Here is a 25,849-nt window from a genome sequence, read left to right on the forward strand (position 1 = left end):
CCATGATTTTATTATCGCTTTACTACTATAGTATATATGCATAAATAATATTGTTTTCTATACTTGTTTTTTTATTTTTTAAGATTTTATTTATTTATTCATAAGAGACAGAGAGAAAGGCAGAGACACAGGCAGAGGGAGAAGCAGGCTCCATGCAGGTAGCCCCATGTGGGACTCCATCCCAGGTCTCCAGGATCATGCCCTGGGCTGAAGGTGGTGCTAAACCGCTGAGCCACTGGGGATGCCACTGTTTTCTATACTTGTAAAATGTAGAGAAGTGTATTAAGTTTCCTACCATGGCTGAACTTGTCAATTGTCCTTGTATGTGACAATTTTCCTGTTTTATAAGACTTGGGTGTTAATGGCAAATTCATGATCATTACATCTTGTGGAATAGTCCCTTTATCGTTAAGTAATATCTCTCTATCCATATTATTTTTCACATCAGATTGTATTCAGTCTGTTTTTAATATTGTTCTACCATCTTTCTTTGCTGACATGATTACAAGACCCATCTTGTAATTGTTGCAGGTAGCTGTAGTTTGTCCATTTTAATTTTCAGTTTATGTCCATTTTCAATGCTGCATAATATTCCATTGTTTGAACTGCTGATGTACAATTGGGTTGTTTATAATTTACTATTATGAATAATATTCATATGAATACTCTTGGACAGATCTTTTGGTGCATGTGTTCCTGTCTTTTGATCGAGTATATGCCTAGGAGTGGAATTGCTGGCTCATAAGGTACGCAAATGTTTAGCTTAATGCCAAACCGTTTTCTGAAATGATTGTACCGATCCTACTTTCATTCAATGGGAGTTTCTGGAATCCATATCCTGGCCAACACTCAGCATTATCAGTCTTTTTAATTTTAGCCAATTTATGAATATAATGGCAACACAATGTGACTTTGAATTGCAGTCCCTTATTTATTAATTAATCTGAGCATGTTTTCATTTTTTTATTGTTATTTGGATAGTCTCTTGAGGAGTATCTGTTCAAGTATCCTGCCCAGTTTTTTGGGGGGTCTATGTTTTACTTAGTGGTATGAAGAGTTCCTTTTATATTTTGGACGTGAGCTTTCTGTTGGATATATATGTTGCAAATATATTTCCCATTCTGTGGATTGTCTTTTCATTTTCTTAATTATGTCTTATGTTGAAGAGAAGTATAATCTAATGCAGCCTAATATATTGTTTTCTTTATGATAAATTTCTTTTGTGTTCTGTTTATGAACTCTTTCAATGTCCTAAGTTCATGAAGATATTCTGCTATGCTTTCTTCTAAAAAAATTCACTACCTGAATTGTTTTACCTTTCATTTAAAAAACAAATTTTTTAATTAAGTGATCTCTATGCCCAACGTGGGGCTCAAACTCACAATCCTGAGATCAAGAGTTGCATACTCTACTGATTGAGCCAGCCAGGCACCCCTGCTTTTCGACTTAAAAACTACCTGGAGGGGACGGCTGGGTGGCTCAGTGGTTGAGCGTCTACCTTTCACCCAGGGCATGATCTTGGAGTCCCGGGATCGACTCCCACATTAGGCTCCCTGCATGGAGCCTGCTTCTCCCTCTGCCTGTGTTTCTGCCTCTCTCTCTCTCTCTGCGTTCTCATGAATAAATAAATAAAATCTTAAAAAAATAAAAGAAATAAAAAAATAAAAACTACCTGGAATTGATTGTTGCAAGTGTAAAAAACTATGCAGTGTCTGAGTTTTACCCCACTTACAAAATTACAAAAGTGAGCCTATTACCAATTTATGAATGCTGGCAGAAAACAAGAAATTCTTGGGTCAAAGAAAAAGGGCTTTATTACTCATGACAAGAGCAGTAGCCAGAGCTTCACATTTATGTTAATTTCCCATGCCCTCCTTTTTTTTTTTAAATAGAATTTATTTCTTCCCCCTATGCAGTCTTAAGTCCTACAGTATAATGTAGATAGAGCTCAGACGAATGCTTGCTCACACAGCAGGTTATATTGTAGAAGACGACACTAAGCTTGGGTGATTCACAACTTTTATAGTAAACTGAAGCAAGTCTGCTTTTTTGAGAGGAAGGAGACAATATTTGCTGCACAAACAACCTTCAGCAATGCCCCACCTAAAGAGTAGTCAAGATCCTACATTCTTGGGACACCTGGGTGGCTTAGCAGTTGAGTGTTTGCTTTTGGCTCAGGGAGTGATCCGGAGTCCCAGGATTAAGTCCCACATCAGGCTCCCTGCATGGAGCCTGCTTCTCCCTCTGCCTGTGTCTCTGCCTCTGTCTTTCTGTTTCTCATGAATAAATAAATAAAATGTTAAAAAAAAAAAGATCCTACATTCTTGGCATATCCATAAGGTTCATGGCAGATTGCTTCTCCCAACATCTACCCAAGATGTTCTTGGCTGAACTCAGATATTTGTATGAGTTTACCACTCTGTCAGCTACTCTAATTAATTTGACCAACAAAGGCAGAAGCCAAATCTGTTCAATTTGTCTCTTAAAGCATTTAATTAAGGCTACTATCAATAGTATTCCAAGTAGGAGGATAAAGCCCATCTTTAGTAATGACCTTGACAGCAACCCCAGGGTCCCAGACTCAGGTAACTGAATAAGTATGAAAGACGGGGGAGGAACAATAAGTCTATTTTAGACAGACAAGATGTTGTCCAATCTATCATCCACTATGAAACATGCAAAGGAATTTCAATTGTTGTTTCAATGACTACATTTTTCTTTTGTAGGGATTCTAATTAAAAGGAAAAAAATTGGGGTGCTTGGGTGGCTCAGTCAGTTAAGTGTCTACCTTTGGCTTGGGTTGTGATCCCATGGTCCTGGGAGTCAAGCCCTACATCAGGCTCCCTGCTCAGTAAGGAGTCAGCTTATCCTTCTCCTTCTGCCTTTCCTCCCTGCTTGTGCTCTCTTGCTCTCTCTCAAATAAATAAAATCTTTTTTAAAAAATCTATTATTTGTATTCTTAAGGATAACTGTTCCTTTGTTTTTAAATACTTTCAATACATTTGTTTTAAAATACCTTTCAAATTATTCTATTATTTGTAGTTCTTCAAGTGTCAGTTCTATATTTTCTGCTGAGTCTCTTTCGTGCTATTTTTTTGTAGATTTTTTTTTTTTAGGAAGACTCCCTGCTGAGTCTGGAGCCTGATGTGAGTGAGGCTGGACACAGGGATCTAGGCAGGGCTCAGCCTCACAACCCTGAGATCATGATTGAGCCAAAATCAAGAGTTGGTCCCTTAACCAACTGAGCTACTCTACTCAGGTACCCCCCAACCCTCCTTTTTTTAAAAAAAGTTTTTGTTAAAGTCTTTTACTCAAGTAGTTTTGCACGAGAGACCTGTGTGTTCTTTGTGTTGTGAAGCCATTCCCATAGTGAAGGTTTGAGTTTTCTCTGATTAAGGATCTTGTGTTTGTCTGGTTGGGCTTTAATCACAAAATACCACAGACTGGCAGGCTCATAAACAATACAAATTTAATCCTCACAGCTCTGGATGCTGTAATTCTGAGATCAGAGTGCTAGCTAGCATGGTTGAATAAGGGCCCTCTTCCTGGTTCATATTCAGTGCCATCTCTCTGTATCCTCACATGGTAGAAGGGTATGGAGATTTCTCTGGAAATTTTTAAAGGACACTAATTCCAATCATGAGGGCTCTACTCTCATAATTTAAACACCTCCAAAAAGCCCACACCTACTAATACCATCACCTTTGGGGGTTAGGATTTTATTTTATTTTTATTTTTTATTATTTTTTAAAGATTTTATTTATTTATTCATGAGAGACAGAGAGAGGCAGAGACACAGGCAGAGGGAGAAGCAGGCTCCATGCAGGGAGCCTGACACGGGACTCCAGGATCACTTTCAGCCCTGGGCTGAAAGCAGGTGCTAAAACGCTGAGCCACCCAGGGATCTCCAGGGGGAATTAGGATTTTAACATATGAATTTGGGGCTTACAAAAACATTTAACCCATAGCAGATCCCAGGAGTATTCACAAGTTCCAAAGCAAAGTTAATGTTATTTATTCACCTTGAGCATTCTGCAACATATTCATGGTGAAAATTCAAACCATACACCTGTGCATAATAAACATGAAAGATCAATTTTTTTAACAGGAATTTCACTTTTGGCTGGGACTTTACATCCTTGTTAGGGGATACAGGTTTCTCCTGGCGGGTGGGGCATTAACCTCAAGCTAGGTGGTTCTGCAGCAGGGGTATATTCTGAAGGAGCTGAGTAATGCAAACCATCTGTTGACTATTCTCTCCACGGGTGAGCAGCAAGTCCTTCCCAGAAGAGTGATCTGAGTGGCACATCTCCATGTGTATCACTCTCATTTTCCAAAACTACCTTTAAGTGTTTGTACGTTTTAAGTAATTCATACTGAATGGGTAGTAATAAGTTCATATTTCCCAATTCTCATTCTCCTTGACTTTGTTATATTGAAATCAGATACCCCATCATCAACAGAAATTTATATCATTTATTCTAAAAGTTAAAAGCTTAATGAAAACATTCCCAGATTTTGTAATGGCTTCATTAAGATCTAACTGACATAACATTGGTGTTTTTTAGCATATCCAGAGTTGTGCATTTGTCATCACTAATTCCAGAACATTTTCATTACTCTAAAAATAAATCTTTGGCCAGCCCAGGTGGCCCAGCGGTTTAGCACCACCTGCAGCCAGGGGTGTGATCTTGGAGACCCAGGACCGAGTCCCACATCGGGCTTCCTGCATGGAGCCTGCTTCTCCCTCTGCCTGTGTCTCTGCCTCTCTCTCGCTCTGTGTCTCTCATAATAAATACATAGATCTTTAAAAAAATAAATCTTGTACCCATTGGCAGTCAGCTGCCAATCTCTCCCATCTCCCACCAATCTATTTTGTTTCTCTAGATTAGCCTATACTGCACATCCACATAAATTGAATCATATATGGTTTTTTATTACTGGCTTCTTTTACTTAGCATAACATTTTTAAAGTTCTTCCACTTTAATTACTGTACTTTTTCAATTCCAGAATTTCCATTAGGTTCTTTCGAATATACAATTGTTATTTCCTTACTGATGTTGTCTATTTGATGAGACACTGTCATCATCTTTCCTGAAATCAAGGTGAAATTCATAAAATATAATTAAAGTGTACAATTCGGTGGCATTTTGTACATTCACCTTTATCTAGTTATAAAACATCTGCACTAGCTCAAAAGAAAATGTGTACCTATTAAGGATTCAGTCTGCATTCCTCTCTCCACTCGATATTTGACAACTACCAACTAGCTCTCCGTTGCTATGGATTTATCTATTTCAGATATTTCATATAAATGAATTCATATAATATGTGGCCTTTTGTTTCTGGCTTCATCCACTCAGCATAGTTTCCAAGGTGCATCCATGTTGTTGCATGTATCAGTACTTCACTTCTTTTTATTTTTTATTTTTTTTAATTTATTTTTTACTTCATTTCTTTTTAATGGCTGAATGGTATTTCATTAATGGGTATACCACATTAAAAATTTATTTATTTATTTTTATTTATTTATTTATTTATTTAATTTTATTTTTTAAATTTATTTTTAAGTAATCCCTACCCCCAACATGGGACTTGAACTCAAAATCCTCCTGAGATCAAGAGTAGCATGCTTTACTGGTTGAGCCAGCCAGACACCCCCCACATTTTATTTATTCATTGGTGATGGACATTTTGGTTGTTTCCACTTTTTGGCTATTGTGAATACTACTGCTATGAACATATATATACAAGTATTTGAGTATCTAGTTTCAGTTCTTTTGGATATATACCTGGGAGTAGAATTGCTGGGTAATATGATAATTCTATGTTTAACTTAAGGAATGGCCAAGCAGTTTTCTCCTTTATGTCTTAATATATGGCTTCCTTTAGTTCTTTGAATACATTTATAATAGTTTCTCTGAAGTCTTGCTAACTCCAACATCTGAGTCCTCTCTAAGGCAGTTTCTACTGCCCATTTTTTCCCTATGTATGGGTCAAAGTTTCTGTTTGTCTCAAAAAAGTTTTTTTTGAAAACAGGACAGTTTAGATAGTATAACATAGTAACTCTGGATACTGATCCCACACATTTCTGATTATTTACTTTAGTGACATGGTTGGAATATTTTAGTGAAGGCCATTTCCCTCACTGTCTGCAACCTCTGATTTGCTTCTTAGTGGGCCCAGCTTGGACATAAGCCTTATTCCCCTAGGATGTCAGTGGTTTCAGTAGGGCTCTCTGCAACTATCTCTTTTTCTGATTATTCTGTTAAGTCTGTATAAGTATCACACAGCTGTCAACCTTGGCTCATTACAGATTAATTGCTCTAATGTTTTCAATAATGTGTGGAGTATAAATTGCTCCACAATGTCATCCACTTCATTTTGGACTCCTTTGTAGTATTCATTTCTGAGATCAGTGTTTAAGGTTTGCTCTGACTGTAGGGCAGGCTCTTGTTGGATGTCCCTTTCCCTGGTTCCCTCTGGTGAATTTCCTGGTCTATGGTTCAGCTTGCATTTCACATGAAGCTATCAGACTGTTAATACATATTTAGATTTGAATTTCCTCCACTCTCTGTTTCAAATAAAATCTTCTTGACAGCTTTAGAATTGTTTTGCAGCCTATCTTTGTTCCTGAGACAAATCTCTAAGCTACAATTTCAGAGCTGGAAACAAGGACGACTGATTTCTTTCTTTCTTTCTTTCTTTCTTTCTTTCTTTCTTTCTTTCTTTCTCTTTCTTTTTCTTTCTTTTTCTCTCCTTCCTTCCTTCCTTCCTTCCTTCCTTCCTTCCTTCCTTCCTTCCTTCCTTCCTTCCTTCATTTATTCATGAGACACACACACAGAGGCAGAGACATATGCAGAGTGAGAAGAAGGCTCCCTGTGGGGAGAGCCTGATGTGGGAATGGATCCTAGGACCCCAGGATCACGACCTGAGCCAAAGGCAGACACTCAACCAGTGAGACACCCAGGTGCCCCAAGGATGATCTTTCTGAGTGAAATCCTACTTTAGGATCAGAGTGTTGGGAAGTGCCTCTGGTCTCCCTAGCTTGCCTCTCCTAGGATGGAACCTCTACCCATGAATGAGCTGGGATAAGGATCAGCATCCCAGTATTCTCAACATGCCATGCTTAAATAGAGCCTCTACCCTAGAAGCAGGGGTTAGGTGAAGGTAGCAATCCCCCAACTGTCGATCATACTTACCCATAATTTAGCCTGTGAACAAGTGTCGGGGGGAGGAATGTGACAAGAAATGCTGGCATTCTGTTCTTCTCAGGAAAATACTGAAGTCCTTGACTAGGAGCTGGGGGGGAGAGGTAGCCCCATCACCTTAGCCATATCCATCTGGAGTGGCATAGACTCTTGTTGTTCTTATTGAGTTTTATTTTATTTTTCTTGAGTTTTAAAAGATTATATTGAATGAATGTTTTTTCATTTGCTGTATGCCCTTAGGAAGATTTCCAGAGACTTTAAGCAGTTTGTTGTCTTTTATAATTTTCAACTTTTATTCTTACTTAACGAGGGAGCAAATGTGGAGCTCCTCATGTTGTCTTTTTGTAAGTCTTCCAAATATCATCAATCTTCTCATCCATGTAACACCTGTATCCTATTAATAAGAAACATGGTAACTCCTTTTCTTTCAAAGATGTATTTGGACTCTTTAAATAAATTGGTCATTTTAGGTTTGATTACTTTTCAGTATGAGGTCTTTCTATCCCAATTGATTCTAGAATTCTTGGAAAGAAATGGTGAGAAACATTTCACCAAAAGACAGACCTACTCATGTATTTTAAAAAATCCATAAAACTGGTAAATTGTTTAAAAAATTGAGGTGAGACAGTTTTCCAAATTCTGGCTGGGGGGTCACAGTTAGATCTTTTACATCTATTGGTATGCACAGAAGGTAAGGTCCTGACTGCTCTTTATTTGGGCCATTTCTCAGGTAGACTGTGTTTGCAGCAAACAGTTCTGAGAGATAAGGCATTGTCTCCCTCCAAGAAAGGCCAGGTTTGCTTATTTCTAGTTATGAAACTGTTATCACTCAAGCTCAATGTTTTTTTCCTGTAAGATACCCACTGTGCAGGCATCCATCTGAGCCCTCTGTTGTTACCCTTATAGGATTTGGGGAAGAAGGGCAACTGAGGCAAATTGCTCTTGTGGCTTGCTATGCCTTAACAAAGTCCTTTGTCTCTAGCCCAGAAATCTTGTGTCTTCTGCTAGTATCCACAAAACAGTAACAGTCTCAAGTAAAATCAAATCGTAGATCTAATGATTTTGTGATGAGAACTGGATGCTAATGGAAACAGAGCTTTATGGAAGAGGGAAAAGAAAGGTTCTGTGGGCCAGGTCTGGGGATATGAGGAGATTCTTTGAGACCTGGTAGCAAATGTTCTCCTCATTTATAGCAATTTGTGCTCCAACCCAAAATGGTATTTTAAAAAAAATACCACCTCTAGTCAATGTACTCTGGCAAGACAATTTTTTGATCCACCTGAGGCAAGCAGCAGCTGCAGCTGTTAATCTGACTTGCTGTGGGGTTTCTCATCCCTGTCCAGAAAAATTTGCATGGATATGGATGGCTCTGAACTTCTTTGTATTACAATTAAGACTGCAATTAAGCAGTGACATTGCCCATGTGGCATAAGCAAAACGATGTCACAGTGATCCAAATCAAGCTTAACGATAAATTCAAACGAGTGACTTGTGTCTCTTTAGTCTATATGGATATATGTAGAGAAGAATAGGCTATGGAATATTTCTCAGTTGGGTTGAGGATTTCTCTTTGGCCCATCTATTGTCCCTTGTAATTACTGATGATATCGTCAAAGATTAATGGGTGAGCTTAAATTTCCTTGTGCAGGTCATAATGGGTACTATTCTGGGCTTATTCTACATCTTGGCTGTCTGAAATAAGATCTATTGGTCTCCCTTGGGATTTATTCAGTTAGCCGAGTCTGGGATCTTGGGGGCAGAACTGAGGTCAATACTGCAGATTGGCCTCATCCTGCTTCTTGAAACAATAAATGCTGTATGATACAAATTGAATACATTTGGTCCTAGCCTTTGCTGATCAAATTAATCAGTGAGGTTGAAAAAGTGTCATGCTCATGTGATAATTTGTCAGGAGCCAAGATGGTAGCACCAAAAGGTGGGATGTTGGGAAAGACAGTTCTTTCTGGATTTTTCATCATCATGCCTGTCTTGCTGTGAATGACAAGAATACATGGTCCTAATATGTTTTATCTGGTCCATTCTCAGGGTTGTGTTTATAATGATCAACCCTGTCCAATAAAGTAATGTCTCCCTCCAGGACAAAGAGGTTGCTTACTGCTTTCTATACAATGGCAAGTCCCCAAATTTCGTTCCTGTAACGCACCTCATGGCTTGATTAGACATTCATTTGTGCTGGTTTTCTCTCCTAGAATGCTACCCACTGCTTGTGTTGGCATCCATCTGAGCCATCTGTGTTGCTTCTGTGTGTCTTGGAGGTCAGGAGGAAGTGACATAAACATGCTAATGCTCATGCTGCTTGTTGTGCAATAAATAATAAAGTCCATTGTGCCTTTGACCCAAGAGACTTTGTTCTACCAGCGTCCATGAAACAAGACCAGGCTAAAAAATGTATTAGCTTATAAGAAGGGTAAAATCAAATTCTATACTAATATTCACTCCCCTTATATTTTCCTTTATGCAGATTTCAGCTATATTTTAAATGTTTCCTTTTTCCCCACAATGCCATCCTTTTTTTTCTGCCCCATCTCTCTTCCTAAGTCTTTTTCATCTGAATCCTTTAGTCCTCTTTGAGCTCAGCTGTCTAGCCTGTGTCATGTATTCCCACAGTCAATGGTTTCCTCTTTCTGCTCCAGTTCCCTCCAGCAGCAACATCAGTGAGCTGGGACACAAACAAATTCAGCATTTTGAAAAATGCTGCCCTGAGAAGTGTTACATAGCTCATGAAGACTATCTAAAAGTCTGTTGGTCAAACAAAGAAAGTTTATTAAATTTACCGCAGCACAGATTTGACAGGATTTTGGTAGTGTCTCAATAGGGAAAAGCTACATAAAGAGTACATCAGGATTCTCCCTCCAAGATGGAGAATAGGTTAATATTAGGCATAATCCGTGACTTAGTAGTGTAAGACTGATGGACACAGGGTCTCAAAGCAGGTGAACAATCGATCCTGATAAACATAATGTTTGCTTTAACAACCAAATGTTTGTTTAGATAAAATGATTGCAAAAATTTTCTGGAGCAAGTTATATTGACATAAGTGATCTCAGTTTTCAGGCCTAACAGTTGACACAGGTGGTCTATGTTCTCAAGACAAAATGAAAACTAGCCAGCTAAAACTTAGCAAAATCTTCAAAAGCTGTAAAAAAAAAAAAAAAAAAAAAAAAAGGTGGGGTGGGGAGAGATAGATATCCAATATGAACTGCTCCAAATTTTGTAGTTAAAAGAAACAACTTATTTATATTTAACCCATTAGTTATATGGTGAATTAATATAACAAGAAATGATTTTTGGCAAAATGGCCTACTTTTATTATGAAGATTGCATAAAATTTAGTCTTGGTCTTCTTTTCTCCTCCCCATATTCTCTCCCTTAAACTTAAAAATGGCTTCATCTATTACCTATTAGATTGTACTTCTAATTTTAGACTCAATCCTTGATCTTGCTTTCAGATTATAAATTATAGTATCTTTATCTGCTTGTATGATATTTCTACTGGATGTTCTGATTCATTTTCCTCATAAGACACTTAACTTCTCCACGATTATCTAATGACATCACAATTCTCCTGGTCAACAAAGCTAAAAACTTTAGAATATGTTTGGCCTTTTCCCTTTCTTTCATCCTTCTATTCAAAACTATTAACCACATCCCGGATCCAAAGGAATCTCTAAGGCAGTGCTATTCAAAGTGCTAGTAAGTGAGGAGACTGGGATCTCATGCAAGGACGTAAACCAAGCAGTTTCCTTCACAGAGAAGTTCCATTCTCTGGACTAAACAGTACACTCAGTAAGAGTTGACTGTTATCCTGGATCAAGCTCCTTACCTTGTTACAATCTAGAAATAGCTTGCTGACCAACCACCAGCCTGAACATCCATTTCCCCAAAAGGATTAGGAAATATGATTCTCAAGGCAAATATGGGTTTTTATATGGGGAACAACACTTTAGTATGACAATAAAGGTCATATGGTCATTTTTTGCTTTATTTCCAAGGTCTAGATAATTTTCTTAATGTGTTATTGTTTCCTCTTTTTCACTAAGTGCTGTTTTATTTATTTATTAATTATATGTTAGTTATTCATCAAGAGAAACTATTCCATAATCCAATATTCATGTTTCATAGTTCAGGAATACAGGTGAGTGACAAACTCCCATGGAATTCAGCCCAAAGAAATTCTTTATGTTTCAAAATCACTTTGCACTCTGAAAGATACCAGCCTTCTTCACCTCCTCAAAATCTTTCAAGGAATCATAATTTCTGTATAAATCTGCATACTCCTTCTTTATTGATTAGACCACAGCAAAATTACAGAAAGATGCAACCCCAGGGATACAGTGAATGTTCCAACAATATGAAATCACAGATGCTTGGCCAGAAAGCCTCACATCAGAGGTTTTGTCAAAGCATTGGAAGTCACGGTCGTTATTCTGAACACCAACCTCAAACCTAACATTCTTCCTAACTCACCAAGCACTATGTTTGATTTTTTAAAAACTTACTTACTTATTTATGAGAGAGAGAGCACATGCGCACATGTATCTGGATACGGGGCTTGATCCCACCACCCATGAGATCATGAGCTGAAACCAAGAGTCTGACACTTAACCAATTGAGCCACCCAGGTGCCCCAGCACCATGTTTTGAAGTTCCATCCATATACATCTACTCTTCATTTTCCTAACAGCTGCATAATATTTGATGGCACCTCTCCCAGTGATGGGCAAATTCTTTGTCACCACAGTGGAATTCTACAATGAACATCTTCATACATGTGTGTCTCCAGTTTAGGCTCTCCTTACCTCTTTCCAAGATTTTGCAACAGTTTCCTAAGTATCTCTTTATTCCAAATTTCTCCCTAATTCAAATCTCTCTCTACTCCAGTATAGTTCCAAAACCTTTTATAGCTCCCATGGCTACATACAGAATTAAACACTGTTATAGCATTCTGGTCCCCAAAGTTCTACTAATTATATGGCTTTATGTCTCAATACTCTGCTATTCATATGGTATTCCCCAGACAAATTGAAATGCTACTTTCTGGCCTTCTCCCATATTTCTACCTTTCCTGCTTGTCAAGGCTTTGCCCTTATTATTCCACTCCTTCTTGGATGTATTTCTTTCCATTTGCAACTGTCAGATGCTACCAATCTTCAAATACAACCCCCTTTACAAAGCCTTCTCCTAGTCTTTATATTCTTTTCCTCATCAGAAATTTCAAAACTTTGTTAATCCCTCTCTTGTGCTATTATTCTAACTATATTATAGTTATTTATATATTTGATTTATGCTGGTTCCACAAAACTGTACCTTTTTAATGCTAGTTACTTCCCACAATCATCAGCATAGTGCTTCATATGCCAAATATGCACTTTAAATACGTGCTTAATTGAATATTGAGCATCTCCTAAAAATAAGGAACTGTGGCTATGAAGAGATAAAAGACTTCTGGCCATAGAAGTTCAGAGGATCATCGGTATGAATGTGTCAGGGAAGTGTCAGAATAAAGACAGGAATTAAAAGCCAGGTATTCAGCTAGGCTTTAGTCTGTCTTTCTGACTTGCACTCTTAACTATTTCTCCAACAGTTTGTATTGACAGAAAGGAATTCCAATTTGGATTAGGTATAAAATTTAAGCCAAGAATGAAAGCAAGATACTTTTCTCAGGACTCTACACAAGCCTGAGTTATATAAAAAATCAACAAATTTCTCTTATAAAAAATGACTGTGGGGGTGCCTGGGTGGCTCAGTCGGTTAAGTGTCTGCCTTTGGCTGAGATCACAATCCCTGGGTCCTGGGATCAAACCCCATGTGGGGCTGCCTACTCAGAAGGGAGTCTGCTTCTCTCTCTCCATTTGCTCTTCCCCCTGCTTATGCTCTCTCTCACTCCAACAAATCTTAAAAAAACCCAAACAAACAAACAAACAAACACATGACTATGGACTGAGGGCCAGAAGTTTATGAGATATAATGTAAATGTTACATCTCAGTGATTTCAAAAGCACTCAGCAGATTACGATAATTGTTCTCCTCAGCCTTAATTTTTACATGGCAATAATTTTAATGTAATATTAACAAACTGAAAGCTCCTGGAGAGAAGCAATTGCCATTGTAACTGCAAGTTCCAGCACAAAAATCTCATGTGAAATAATTAATAACAGTAACTAACACTTAGTGGTGTTTAATTACTTGCTAGCATTAAAATAAAATAACACGGAGATCAGCCTGAAAATTCCTCAAGCAGACAAAACCAGTTAGGTCACCTAAGTGAAACTTAATCTAGCTTATATCATGAATGCAAGAGAAACTTAACCTAGGTTATTTCTTATAAATATCTCTGTTAATGATAACACTTAAATCATCTTCCTAAAATGGTATGAGAATCACTTTTAAATAATCCCCTGCCATCTATAAACTCCCATTTAAAAAAAAATTAATTCCAGTATACTTAACATATGTTGTTACATTAGTTTCAGGTGTACAATATAGTGATTCAACAATTCTTTTTTTTAAAGATTTTTATTTATTTATTTTAACTTTTTCATTTTCATTTTATTTTATTTTATTTTTATTTACTTATGATAGTCACAGAGAGAGAGAGAGGCAGAGACACAGGCAGAGGGAGAAGCAGGCTCCATGCACCGGGAGCCCGATGTGGGATTCGATCCCGGGTCTCCAGGATCGCGCCCCGGGCCAAAGACAGGCGCCAAACCGCTGCGCCACCCAGGGATCCCAACTTTTTCATTTTTAAAGGTTTTATTTATTTGACAGAGAGAGGGAGAGTGTACAACCAGGGGGAGTAGCAGGCAGAGGGAGAGGGAGAAGCAGGGAGAGCCCAATGTGGGGCTTGATTCCAGGACCCTGGGATCATGATCTGAGCCAATGGCAGATGCTTAACTGATTGAGTCACCCAGGTGCCCCTATTTATTGATTTTAGAGACAGAGAGAGAGAGTGTGCAAGCAGGGAGAGTAGAACAAAGAGAGGGAGAGAGAGAATCTCAGGCAGACTCCACAGTAAGCATGGAGCCCAACGTGGGACTCAATTTCACAACTCTGATATCATGACTTGGGCTGAAATTAAGAGACAGATGCTTAACTGACTGAGATGCTCAGGTGCTCTGTGATTCAACAATTCTATACATTACTCAATGCTTATCATGATAGGTGTACTCTTTAATCCCCCTCACTTATTTCACCCCTCCCCCTGCCCACCACCCCTCTGGTAACCATCAATCTATTCTCTGTATTTAAGAATCTGAGACTTGGTTTGTCTCTCTTTTTTCCTTTGCTCACTTGTTTTGTTTCTTAAATTCCACATGAGCGAAATATTATGGTATTTGTCTCTGACTGACTTATTTCACTTAGCATTATATTCTCTAGCTCTATCTATGTTGTTGCAAATGGCAAGATTTCATTTTTTATGGCTGGATAATATTCCAGCATCTGTGTGTGTGTTTGTGTGTGTATCATATTTTCTTTATGCATTAATCTATCAGTGGATACTTGGGTTGCTTCCATAATTTGGCTATTGAAAACAATGCTGCAATAAACATAGGGGTATCTGTTTGAATTAGTGTTTTTGTATTCTTTAGGTAAGTACTCAATAGTGATATTACTGGATCATACAATGATCCTATTTTTAACTTTCTGAGGACCCTCTATACTGTGTAAATTCCTCTTGTAATAACCAATCATTGTAAAGGTTAAACAATTTTCTTGTTCTCACTTTATAAGCCATCCTCTAATGAGATACCTCTGAGATTCTAACCACTTTTCATCTGAAGTCTCTCTGTTTGCTAACAATTTGTTTCTCACTCAGTAAAATATTCATATCAAGTAAAACTCTGAATTTTCTTTTGATAGTTTCTGGTGTCAGAAGTGGGATCCAAAGATGACCCCTGTTCAGTCCCAAGGCCAGCTGGTGCCAACACCCATGAAACCCATTGCACACTACTTTCTTATTAACCATGGAATTCCAGGGTAAATCTTTCTCAGATCCAAACTCTGCTCCCTTTGTGCTGACCTCTCTGGTTTTTACTGAGAAAACTTTGTTGAAGTTTTTCAGTAAGTCATGCTATTCTGTTCAAAAGAGGGGGAAATGTGTGATTCCCTCTGTTTTGGGACAGCTGTTGAAAAACAGAACCCCTGATAATTAAGATATTTTAGGGAATATAAGACAAAGATGGTTTCTACTTGGCCTAAAACTCAGACCAGGATCTCATGCCTTTCTGGAAAATCAGCAAACTTTACAAATAACTAGAACTGCAGTGATCACTTTGGGAAAATCCTTAACTTAGATAAAATAACCCACCTTAGGCACCTTTTTTTCCCCCCCTTAGGCACCTTTTTTTTTAAAAAAGGAGACCACATATTTCCTAAAGACAATAAATGTATTCTTTAGTTTGTATGCCAAGTGTCTAAAAGACAAAATGACTCCAAAAATAGGTTCTCTAAAGAATTCTTACAGCACACAAATTATTCTTAAAACTCTCAGAAATATAGAAACTAACCCAAATGCTTTTCAAGTTCATAAGATCTGGGATAATCTTTAATGCATAAAAGCTTTGCAAAAAATTTAAATGTGTTGACTTAATAAAAACAGGATGTCTTCACAGGAGTCAACATTAAATATAGTGCAAACATATAATCTTTCCTTCTTGGGTTTACTAGTCAAATAAGCTGATGCTATCTCTGCTACAAAATTTGTAAGCAAGAAAAACTTAAGATGTTAGTATTTCATGTTTAATCCAAGTGTAAATATTAAAAACAAATAAATAAACTCGATTAGATTAGATAATGGATATTCATCTAATATAGAGAAATGAAATGTACATGATTTCCAAATTAGGTAATATATTAAAACACGTTTAAATTTATTTTTTTTGGCTGCTTAAACTTTATAAAGAGATAAAAGATACTTCAATTTATTTGTTTTTTTATTTGTATACATGTCTTTTGCTGCATTAAAAATATACTATGAAGATGCAGATGTCTCTAAAAAATATAATTTTAAAAAATGTGTTCATAAATTTGCTAATCTACTACAAGACGCTGATATATTCCAGACAGGTCACAACTTTCTGCTTCCTAGTTTTCACTGGAAAATAAAAGTTTCTAAAGGTTAAAATTTATAATCCATATATAAAAATAAGCCTATTAGAAACAAGAATGAAAGAAAACAACTTTGTATACAAAGTATGAGAGGAGAATGGGATGCATTTTTTTATATGAAGAGAATGCAAAGAATGTAGGATGTGTTTTTATTAAGGAAAAAAAAAGGAGTAAAATGACTGGTTATCCCAGAATGAGAAAGAAAAAAGGAATAAAAAAAAAAAACTAAATAGATACAGAAAGTTGTAGAAGACTTGTGAAGAAATTTCATGTTGGATGGCCAAAGTTAGCTAAAATTAAATGGATTTATAAATTATAAATATATAATATGTAATAATATTATTGTAATTTATATTTTATATAAATATATTATATATAATTTATATTCATATATAGTCACAAAGTTTTCCAAAACTGAGTTGAATAATATACTAATACAAAACCACACTTTTTTTCTCTGTTAAAAGAACAAAGTTTCTGAGAGTGTTAGTCTGCTTTTAATAAGAGATTATGAAAGGTTTTTCTTTACCTTATGTATATTTTGTCTAGGAAACAAAGATTCCATATCTTATGAAAATAACTTCTTGTGTTTCACTTAGTTTTTATCAGATTTTTGATTGCTTAGGAAAGCAATCTTTTTAATATTTAAAGAGCTAAGGTATGTTTTTAAACAACTATGTGCTTTCTATATTTTCTTTTGAAATCTTTTTGTCACTTTGGTTGAATAGATGACTAAATATTATTTCACAATGATTTGTGATCCTATTTAATGAAATGAGGTTTTTTTTTTTTTTTTTTTTTTGAGAGAGGAAAAGAGAGAGGGGAGATAGAGAGAGAGAAACAGACAAAGAGTGGGGGAGGGGGCCAGGGAGAGATAATTTTTTTTTTTTGGAGGCCTTCAAATTATTTATTGGTGTTCAATTTGCCAACATATAGAATAACACCCAGTGCTCATCCCATTAAGTGCCCCCCTCAGTGCCCGTCACCCAGGGTAGAGAGAATCTTAAGCAGGCTCCATGCCCAGCACAGAGCTCGATATCGGGCTGGATCTCACAATCCTGAGTTCATGACCTGAGCTGAAATCAAGAGTCAGACACTTAACTCACTGTGCAACTCAGGAACCCCTAATTAAGTGATTTAAACCTTTTGACAGTTTTTACAGACTTTGTGAAATCAAATTCTAAATGAAGTCTTTTTGACCTTGAACTAACTTTGGGATATTTCCAAGGCTCCCTGGAAGATCTCAAAGTTCTTTTTCTCTTTTTATAAAAAGGGAGACATTAAGCTATAGATTTTTCAAATGTTAAATTGCATGGGAAACATTATCAAGTAAAGAGGATGCTTAATCTTCTTAGATTGTATTTGAATGGATATATTATTAATATAAATGTTCCAGAAATTGCATAGAACTCCTAGGAATCTGATATGCCCTGATATAATGTTACCAATTATTTTTAAATGTTGTATGCCACAAGAATAGCCAAACTTACCTGTCAATCACATCATTTTTTTAAAATAGTGAACTCTTTAACCATGGCTATTTTTAAGTCTTTTGTCATTCCCAGTTACTGTTTTACAGTGAATTCTTCTATGAAAACATTTACAATCAACTACAAGCCAAAATGCTTTGTTTTCAAGGAGGTTCATGGAAAAGACACTGACAAGTAGTCTAGAATACAAGTTTCTGCTAACTTTAAGATCATACCACTTAACTAGGTAAGAATTCCTGGCATGCTATGTAGAAACTGATGGATTCATAAAACTGCTAAACCAAGAGCAAGAAAACAAGAATTGATTACATGGGACTAAATCAACTAATAGAGATGATTACAATTTTTATGACATTATTTGCAACATTTTTGGTTCTAGAATGTTTTGCTTTCCAAATTTAAAGTACCCCTTTACTCCTTTCTTTTAAGACACTATATATAGATAGGTAGGTAGGTAGATAGACAGATAGACAGATAGATAGATAAGTTCCTGAGGTGCACAGTGAATTAAGTGTCCAGCTCTTGATTTCAGCTCAGGTCACGATCTCAGGGTTGTGAGATCCAGCCTGATACCGAGCTCTGTGTTGGGCATGGAGCCTGCTTAAGATTCTCTCTCTCCCTCCCACCTTTCCCCTCTTTGTCTCTCTCACTCTCTCTCTCTCAAAAAAACATATCTATATATCTATATCTATACATATGTATGTGTGTATATATATGTATGTATATATATAGAGAGAGGCATATATATATATATATATATATATATATATATATATATATATATGCTTTTCACAATTTGGTAACCTTTTGTAAACTAAAATTAAACATTTATCATTTTCTTTCTGCTGATCCTTTCAGAATTAAAGACAAAACAAAACAACAACAACAAAATCCCTTATTGAGTATACTCATTTTTATGGCAGTGTAGGTATTTGCATAAATTCAATAAAAATTTATTCTCTTCGTAACAGGATGTAATTGGATAAATCCTTGGCTTGGCTTCTTGCCCTGAAGGGGTGTTTAAAGATCTAATCTGAGATTTATTACCAGACAGTTTTTAGGAAACTAAGGTTTGATTTGTAGAGCCAATAAAACCGTTTGAAGTACCAAAGCTTGGACTGGAATATCATATTTGAAAATGTGCATAAAATCACTATTCTGCTGCACTTCTATAAATAACAAGCTAAATGTAATGAGACTAGACTTATTTTACAAACAGTCTTATTGTGATCATCTTTGGTAAAAACGAAGTGACTGGGCAGCCCCGGTGGCTCAGTAGTTTGGTGCCGCCTTCAGCCCAGGGTGTGATCCTGGAGACCCGGAGGGTCGAGTCCCACGTCAGGCTCCCTGCATTGAGCCTTCTTCTCCCACTGCCTGTGTCTCTGCCTCTCTCTCTCTGTCTCTCATGAATAAATAAAATCTTAAAAAAAAAAAACAAAAACAAAAACGAAGTGACTATGGAGAGAAAAATTATGTTTCAATAGAAAACTATAGCATACCTGTAGCAGATTCTAGTCCTGTTCATTATCTTTGAGATTTTGTTATCTATCTGTAAACTGTAATAGATCCTGAATTCTTCTAGTTTCCTCCAACATCTGGCTACAACTTTCCAAACTAACATTTCCGATTGTCTCTTACCCTTCTGTATAAAAACTAACATTGCCCTTTAACCCAAGCCCTACAACCTAAAGCCAGACAACTTGATATAAACTTCAGAGAGATCACCATGACAGATCATGTACAATCTTCCTGCCTGTTTCTATACAGGCCACTCATAGCGTTCACCGGAACACCTAATGACATCATCAAAGTCATTCAAACTGCAAACCAGGAAAATCTAACAGATTGAAACTGCCATCCTCCCTCTACTATCTATAGGTATTTTGAGCTCAAATCTAGGAATTTTCTTTACTGGCTGCTCTCTAGACTCAGAAACTGAGTTTGTAATTTGCTCCAATGATTAATTTTTATATTTCTTTTGTTTCCATAGAAATGCCTGATTGCTCATACCTTATAGAGGCCCAACTTAGGTGGAAGCTCATATGTAACACTCACGAAATAAGACATTCTCACGTTCATCCTAAGTAATCATAACATGATCCAATAGTGTAAGGCACTAACGCAATATTAAAAATTATTTTCCACCAGGTCTAATAAACTTTCTGTGATCATTCCAAAGAAGACATTAAAACTTAAAGACTTAACTTAATGGAAAAGACACCAAAAAAGATCGCTTTTAAATCTTTTTAGGAAAGATCTCTTCTGCAAAATCCCTACAATTACAGCAAAAATCTAGAAACTCTCTAGCCAGAGTTATATTAGACAATCGCACAGCCTTAGATACCCTAACTGCTTAACAAGGAGATGCATATGCTGTTTTTTTTTTTTAATTACCATGTTAATAAATTAGGAGTTACTACCCCAGTTTAAAAGATCTTAAGGATCAGGGGCGCCTGGGTGGCTCAGGGTGTGATCCCAGAGTTTTGGGATTGAGTCCCACATCGGGCTCCCCATGGGGAGCCGGTTTCATCCCCTGCTTCTCCTTCTGCCTCTGTCTCTGCCTTCTCTCTGTGTCTCTCATGAATAAATAAAGTCTTAAAAAAAAAAGATCTTAAAGATCAGATGTCAATCTTTCATCAAATGGGTGATGCTTCTTCCACTGGTTTATTTATTTAAAAGATTTTATTTATTCATTTTTTTAAAAAATTACTTATTTATTTATTCATGAGAGACACAGACAGAGAGGCAGAGACACAGAGGGAGAGGCAGGCTCCTTGCACAGAGCCCGATTGGGACTCGATCCCGATGTGAGATCATGCCCTGAGCCAAAGGCAGAAGCCTAACCGCTGAGCCACCCAGGCGTCCCAGATTTTATTTACTCATGAGAGAGAGAGAGAGAGAGAGGCAGAGACACAGGTAGAGGCATGGAGCTTGATGCAGGACTCGATCCGGGGACTCCAGGATCACCCCCCAGGCCAAAGGCAGGCGCTAAACTGCTGAGCCACCCAGGGATCCCCACCACTGGTTTACTTAGATGGTTAAATCTTAGCTCCTGGGAATCTCTGCTCCCAATAATTTTTCAATCCTTGTCTGTTATTTTCCTCTTAGACATCATATTAACCTCACTAGTTGTAGGAGTGCTGACAACACTGACTCCATCTTTGGCCCTCCGTTTTGTTTATGCTGATGCAATGACCTCCTCAGGGCTACATGTTCCAGGCCTCTTGAACGTTAATGTGTGCCCTGACCAGAACGCAGGAAGGCTTGTGCTGATCTTCCCTCAAGTGGCACACAGAAGGCGCACTTTAGATAACTAGTAGGCCAGACTGGTGCACAAAAGGCGCCACTTTAGATAAGTAGGATAGATGACTGGTGCATAGATGGGGCCTCTTTAGATAACCACCGTTTGACCTCACCACAATGCCCCTTGCACTATAAAAGCTATAGCCTAAGGTTTGGATTGGGTGGAGAACAGGTGCATAGCACCTGGATCATCTATCCACTGGCTCCCCCTTGTCAATAGTTACCCTGAATAAAAGGTCTGTGTAAACAGTATGGAGTGGCTTTATTTTTCAGCTTCAGAGCGCCTCCTCGGTCTGGAGGGTACTTTACCTCTCCGACCTTCTAACACTGGTGCGTGGTATCCTCTTGAGAATTTTAAATGCCTTTCAGCAGCCACTCACGCACTAAATGACACCCGTCAGGACTGCACAACTCAAGGAACTCCGTAATCCCACTGCCCATGTCTACGATGACTATGCAACTACACGACCGTGCAACCCAGTGACTACATCACTAGTGGGAGTGAAAGTAACAGTATATTGGCTCCCACTTTCAGCTTGCTGAGGGAATGACCAAAAGGGGGGGGGGGGAGTTTTTTTTTTTTTTTTTTTTTTTTGGTGAAATAAAATGGGAGATCATGCTTGAAAATTCCCCAACCCGTTAGGTGACATTTTATTTCATGAACATGAGCGAATTTAACAGGTTGTATTTCTCGCTAAGTTCCTCTGATAATCATCACGATCATAATCATAATCTGATAACCGGCATAAGACTTAAATCGTCTCCCTGTTAAAACAGTGTAAGACAATCACTTTTAACCAACCCCCTGCAGGTCTTTAAACTGTTAGTAACCAGGCCTTGTGATAACCAATCACTGTGAAGGTTGAACCACCTGGTCGTTCCGTTTGTAAGTCATCCTTCAACGACATAAACCCTGAGATTCTCGTTTCTCCCTCACTATCATAGATTTATCAGGCAAAGCTTCCTTGAAATTTCCTTTGACACCAGGCATCCCTCTAAGGGCTCTGCACCTATTAAACGCATTCCTCACTGCAACTCTACGGGAGAGGCTCTGGCGCTTCGCGGATTCGGTGCGTCCAGTACTGTCTCCATGGTTACCCAGCGGGCGAAGGGCCAGCCCTCGCAACCCCGCGAGCAAGGTGGGGCGCCGCCTCGAAAAATCGCTATCTATCCCAGTTACGCGAACCCACGTGTAGGGTTCTGTCTTGTTCCGCCAAGGCTTTCAAGCTCCCGTCGGAAACAGGCCGCTGCCAGAACTGCTGGGCGCGGAGCTGCCGAGACCCACCTGCCCAGCAGCCCACCTGGCACGACGGGCCTCTACGAAAAGACAACCAACAAATCAGGCCCCCAGGAACAGAAACACCAGCCCGGCCTTTCTCCGAGGTGCAGGGGTGCGGGAGCGGGCGGGAGGGAGGGAGGGAGGGCGAGCCCAGCGCTCGGCTGCGGCGGGGCGGGGGGGAAGGCGGGGACCGGGTGGACTCACAGATCCAGGAGCTGACTGACCCGCCGCGAGCTGGGCATCGCGGCCGCCCCGGGGAGCCTCTTCCGCGGTCCCCGGGCCGCCCCAAAGCAGCCAGAGACCGTCCGTCAACTCCGGCCCCCGGCGCGACGCGTAGGCCCTCGTGACGTCACACGGCTTCTTCCGGCGACCGGGACGCAGCCTCGCTCGTGACTACGGAGGGCAAGGAGAGAAGGGAAGGTGATAAAATGCAGAGCAGCCCTAACCTCGGTGAGGCACGACGGGAGTTGTAGTTCTCCCGCCTCGCGGCTCCGTTTAGGGGCGGAGCCCAGCGCGCAGCCTAGGCGGGGCCACCTGCGGCGGCGTTCTGCTCGGAGGTCGCTGCTCGCTCTGCAGGGATGGGATTGCTGCCGCTCCGTGCATTTGGGGGCGCGCACCGGAGACACCCCCCCCTTGCATCGTGGACTCCATTAACGTGAAACGGAGACTTTTAGAGCAAACAGGACTGACCGCGGCTTCCCGAGTACTTTCTCTGAGGCATGATCTGAGCTACGTGCTCTCCAGTTCTTAACTACATTCATTTAATCCTGCGAAGTCGGAATTATTTAGCCTTATGTTACAGATGAGGACACTGCATGCCAACAAAAAAGGCTCAGTAAGGATGTCATCGTGGGGGGCGGGGAGGGGGAATCTGTTCAAATCAGAAAGGATTCTGAAGAAGGGGCACTCTTCCCCAGGTGGAATTATTTCTCTTTGGTTAGTGATGCTGCGGAGTACCGGCGACTTTGTAGTGTTTTGCATTCTTCCTGGTGGATTAATTTGTTGTTTATGTGTCTGTCTGCCTTTTGTAAGCTCCTGGAAGTTGAAACCCGGTTTTGTTCCTCTTTTCAGGATGCTACTCCTTCTTCGGTCTATACACATTTATCAAGCACGGAAGGAGGGTAGAGATCGTGCTGGTGCTGAGGGGTCAGTGGTGAACACATGCAGCAGACCAATAGAAGAGCATTGAGAATAACTGTTAAATGCTAAGATACAGTTAGTTCTGTGCAAACACCCATGCATGAGTAAGGGGGGCAGTTCAGAGAAAACTGTGGTCTCAGGGACTACAGACAGTTTAAGGTGGTGGCTCCAATGGGGAGTGCTGGGAGATGAATCTGGAGCAGAGGCTGCCAAACTTTTTCTATAAAGGGCCAGAGAGTAAATATTTTTTTTTTTTTCAGAGAGTAAATATTATAGGGTTTTGTGGATCATACTGTCTTGGTCACAGCTACTCAATTTGAAGCTCAAAAGAAGCCATAGATAGTATGAATGGGTGGAGCTGTGTTCCAATAAAGTTTTTTTTTTTTTTTTATGGACATTGAGGTTTGGATTTCATGTAGTGTTCACTGTCATGAAATATTATTCATGTTTTGGTTTTGCAACCATTTAAAAACGTAAAAGCTTTACATTGCAAACTACATTAAAACAGGCTGTAGGCAGGATTTGGCTGGCTGGTGGTGTGTCCTCTTCTGATCAGAAAGCCAAAATGGGGCCTGATGACCTGTGTTATGTTAAACAATTTAGGCTTTGTCTGGAGGACTTTGGGTGGAGTCATAGGTAGGTTTTAAGCAAGGATAGGGCATGCATGGGAAAAATGAGTTTTAGAAAAGAACTCTAGCTGTTACATGTTAAAAGAACTGTAGATGTCACAGGTGAAGACCAGAGAGGAGTCTTTTGATGATAGCTTAAGCTAAAGTAATCGCAGTGCAATAGACAAATTCAAGAGGTAATGGAAGTAGAACTGATAGGATTCAGAGGTTGGTGGGGGTGAGGGAAAGTGAATGGTCAAGACTAACTTCTAGGGTTCAGAGAATTAGGTTGCATATGGTGGTGCCATTTATTGCACTAAGAGGATTGCAGGAGTTTTTTTTGAAGAGGAGAGTATTTAAATGTCAGCCTTGTGGCTTTTGAAGTATCTATGGAAAATGTAGGCCTGGAACTATAGATCTGCTAATTGTGCTGGTTTGCTTTGAAAGAAGAGATTGAGTAGCCGTGATGATACATACATTTACTTATTAATACAGTAACATTTTTGAGAAGAGTCATCTGCTGTTCTGGGAGCCTATTAGACCTTGGAAAACCATAGAGAGCTCGACAGAACAGATAAGGGTAGGACTTCATGGTCTTTCCTACTGTTGAGTGCTGTACAACTGTACCTTGGGGGTTTTCCCACTGATTACTTGATTCTTCAAGACTAGGAAAATACAGATCATTGCCCTGTTATTATGAGATGTTCAGCTTTAGGTGCCAGAATTCTTCTCAGTAGTCAAAGGAAGTCATCAGAGCTTTTGTTTTTAAGAAAATAATTATATAATGAAGTAAGATGACAAAGCCCTATTTATTTCTAGCCAATTATTTTAAAGGTCAAAGATGGGTGCATCATATCACAATTCCTAGAACTATTTTTTCCTTCAAAGATTGATTTACGTATTTTAGAGAGAGGGAGCAAGGGTGTGACAGCAAGAGTGGGTGGGGCATAGGGAGAGGGAGAGTCCCAAGCAGACTCCGTACTGACCATGGAGCTGGACTAAGGGCTCAATCTCACAATCCTGAGATTAGGACCCTGAGGTCATGAGTGGAAACCACAAGTGAAATGCTCAGCTGATTGTGCCATGCAGGCACCCGTCTTATAACTGTTTTGATTATGATTTCCTGGAGATTTTAGGACCTGTAGTATCTACAAACTAGCCTCTCAGGTATTTAGCATAACTGTATCAAAAATTTATTTTGAGTCCCTTTCTACTGAATAAAATCTGATGTATGCTGTGGTTGCCTTGACATTCTTATTTCATCCCTCTCTTTATTTTTTAAAGATTTTATTTATTTATTTATTTATTTATTTATTTATTTATTTATTTATTTATTTATTTATTTATTCACAAGAGACATAGAAAAAGAAGCAGAGCTAGAAGCAGGCTCCCTCTAGGGACCCTAATTTGGGACTTGATCCCAGGATCCTGGGATCATGACCTGAGCTAAAAGCAGATGCTCAACCACTGAGCCACCCAGGTGCCCTATCATCTGTACCTTTTTTAATAGCAGCCATCTAGTTTGGAGAACTGACCCTCTCTTCAGAGGTCTAGTTTAAGACTAATTGGTGATTACTGCAGTGATTGATTTAAAGGTTAGCAGGCTTTAACCAATCAAGAAGTCACCATATGCCCTCAGCCACTGGGATGATGAGTTCAAGAATGGGCATATGGGCATGTGACCCATT

General features: G+C 38.8%; 1 protein-coding gene across 4 annotated transcripts in view; it reads right to left on the bottom strand.

Moving 5' to 3' along the window:
* The window catches only part of AMN1 (antagonist of mitotic exit network 1 homolog), a 56,401-nt gene extending 33,648 nt beyond the window's left edge, over positions 1 to 22,753 (bottom strand). Inside the window, exons 1-2 of one of the 4 annotated variants that reach the window (XM_055318704.1) lie at positions 22,618 to 22,709; positions 7,204 to 7,606 (exon numbers count right to left, since the gene is read on the bottom strand). In XM_055318704.1, the coding sequence (XP_055174679.1) occupies positions 7,204 to 7,262 (59 nt within the window). In that variant the 5' untranslated portion in view covers positions 7,263 to 7,606; positions 22,618 to 22,709. Of the gene's footprint in view, positions 1 to 4,022; positions 4,070 to 7,203; positions 7,607 to 22,617 lie in introns of those variants that run through there. The other 3 variants (XM_055318708.1, XM_055318705.1, XM_055318706.1) reach the window with 3 other exon arrangements.
* Between the last annotated feature and the right edge of the window lie 3,096 nt (positions 22,754 to 25,849).

The sequence above is a fragment of the Nyctereutes procyonoides genome, unplaced genomic scaffold, assembly GCF_905146905.1.
Source record: "Nyctereutes procyonoides isolate TBG_1078 unplaced genomic scaffold, NYPRO_anot_genome, whole genome shotgun sequence".
Lineage (NCBI taxonomy): Eukaryota > Metazoa > Chordata > Mammalia > Carnivora > Canidae > Nyctereutes > Nyctereutes procyonoides.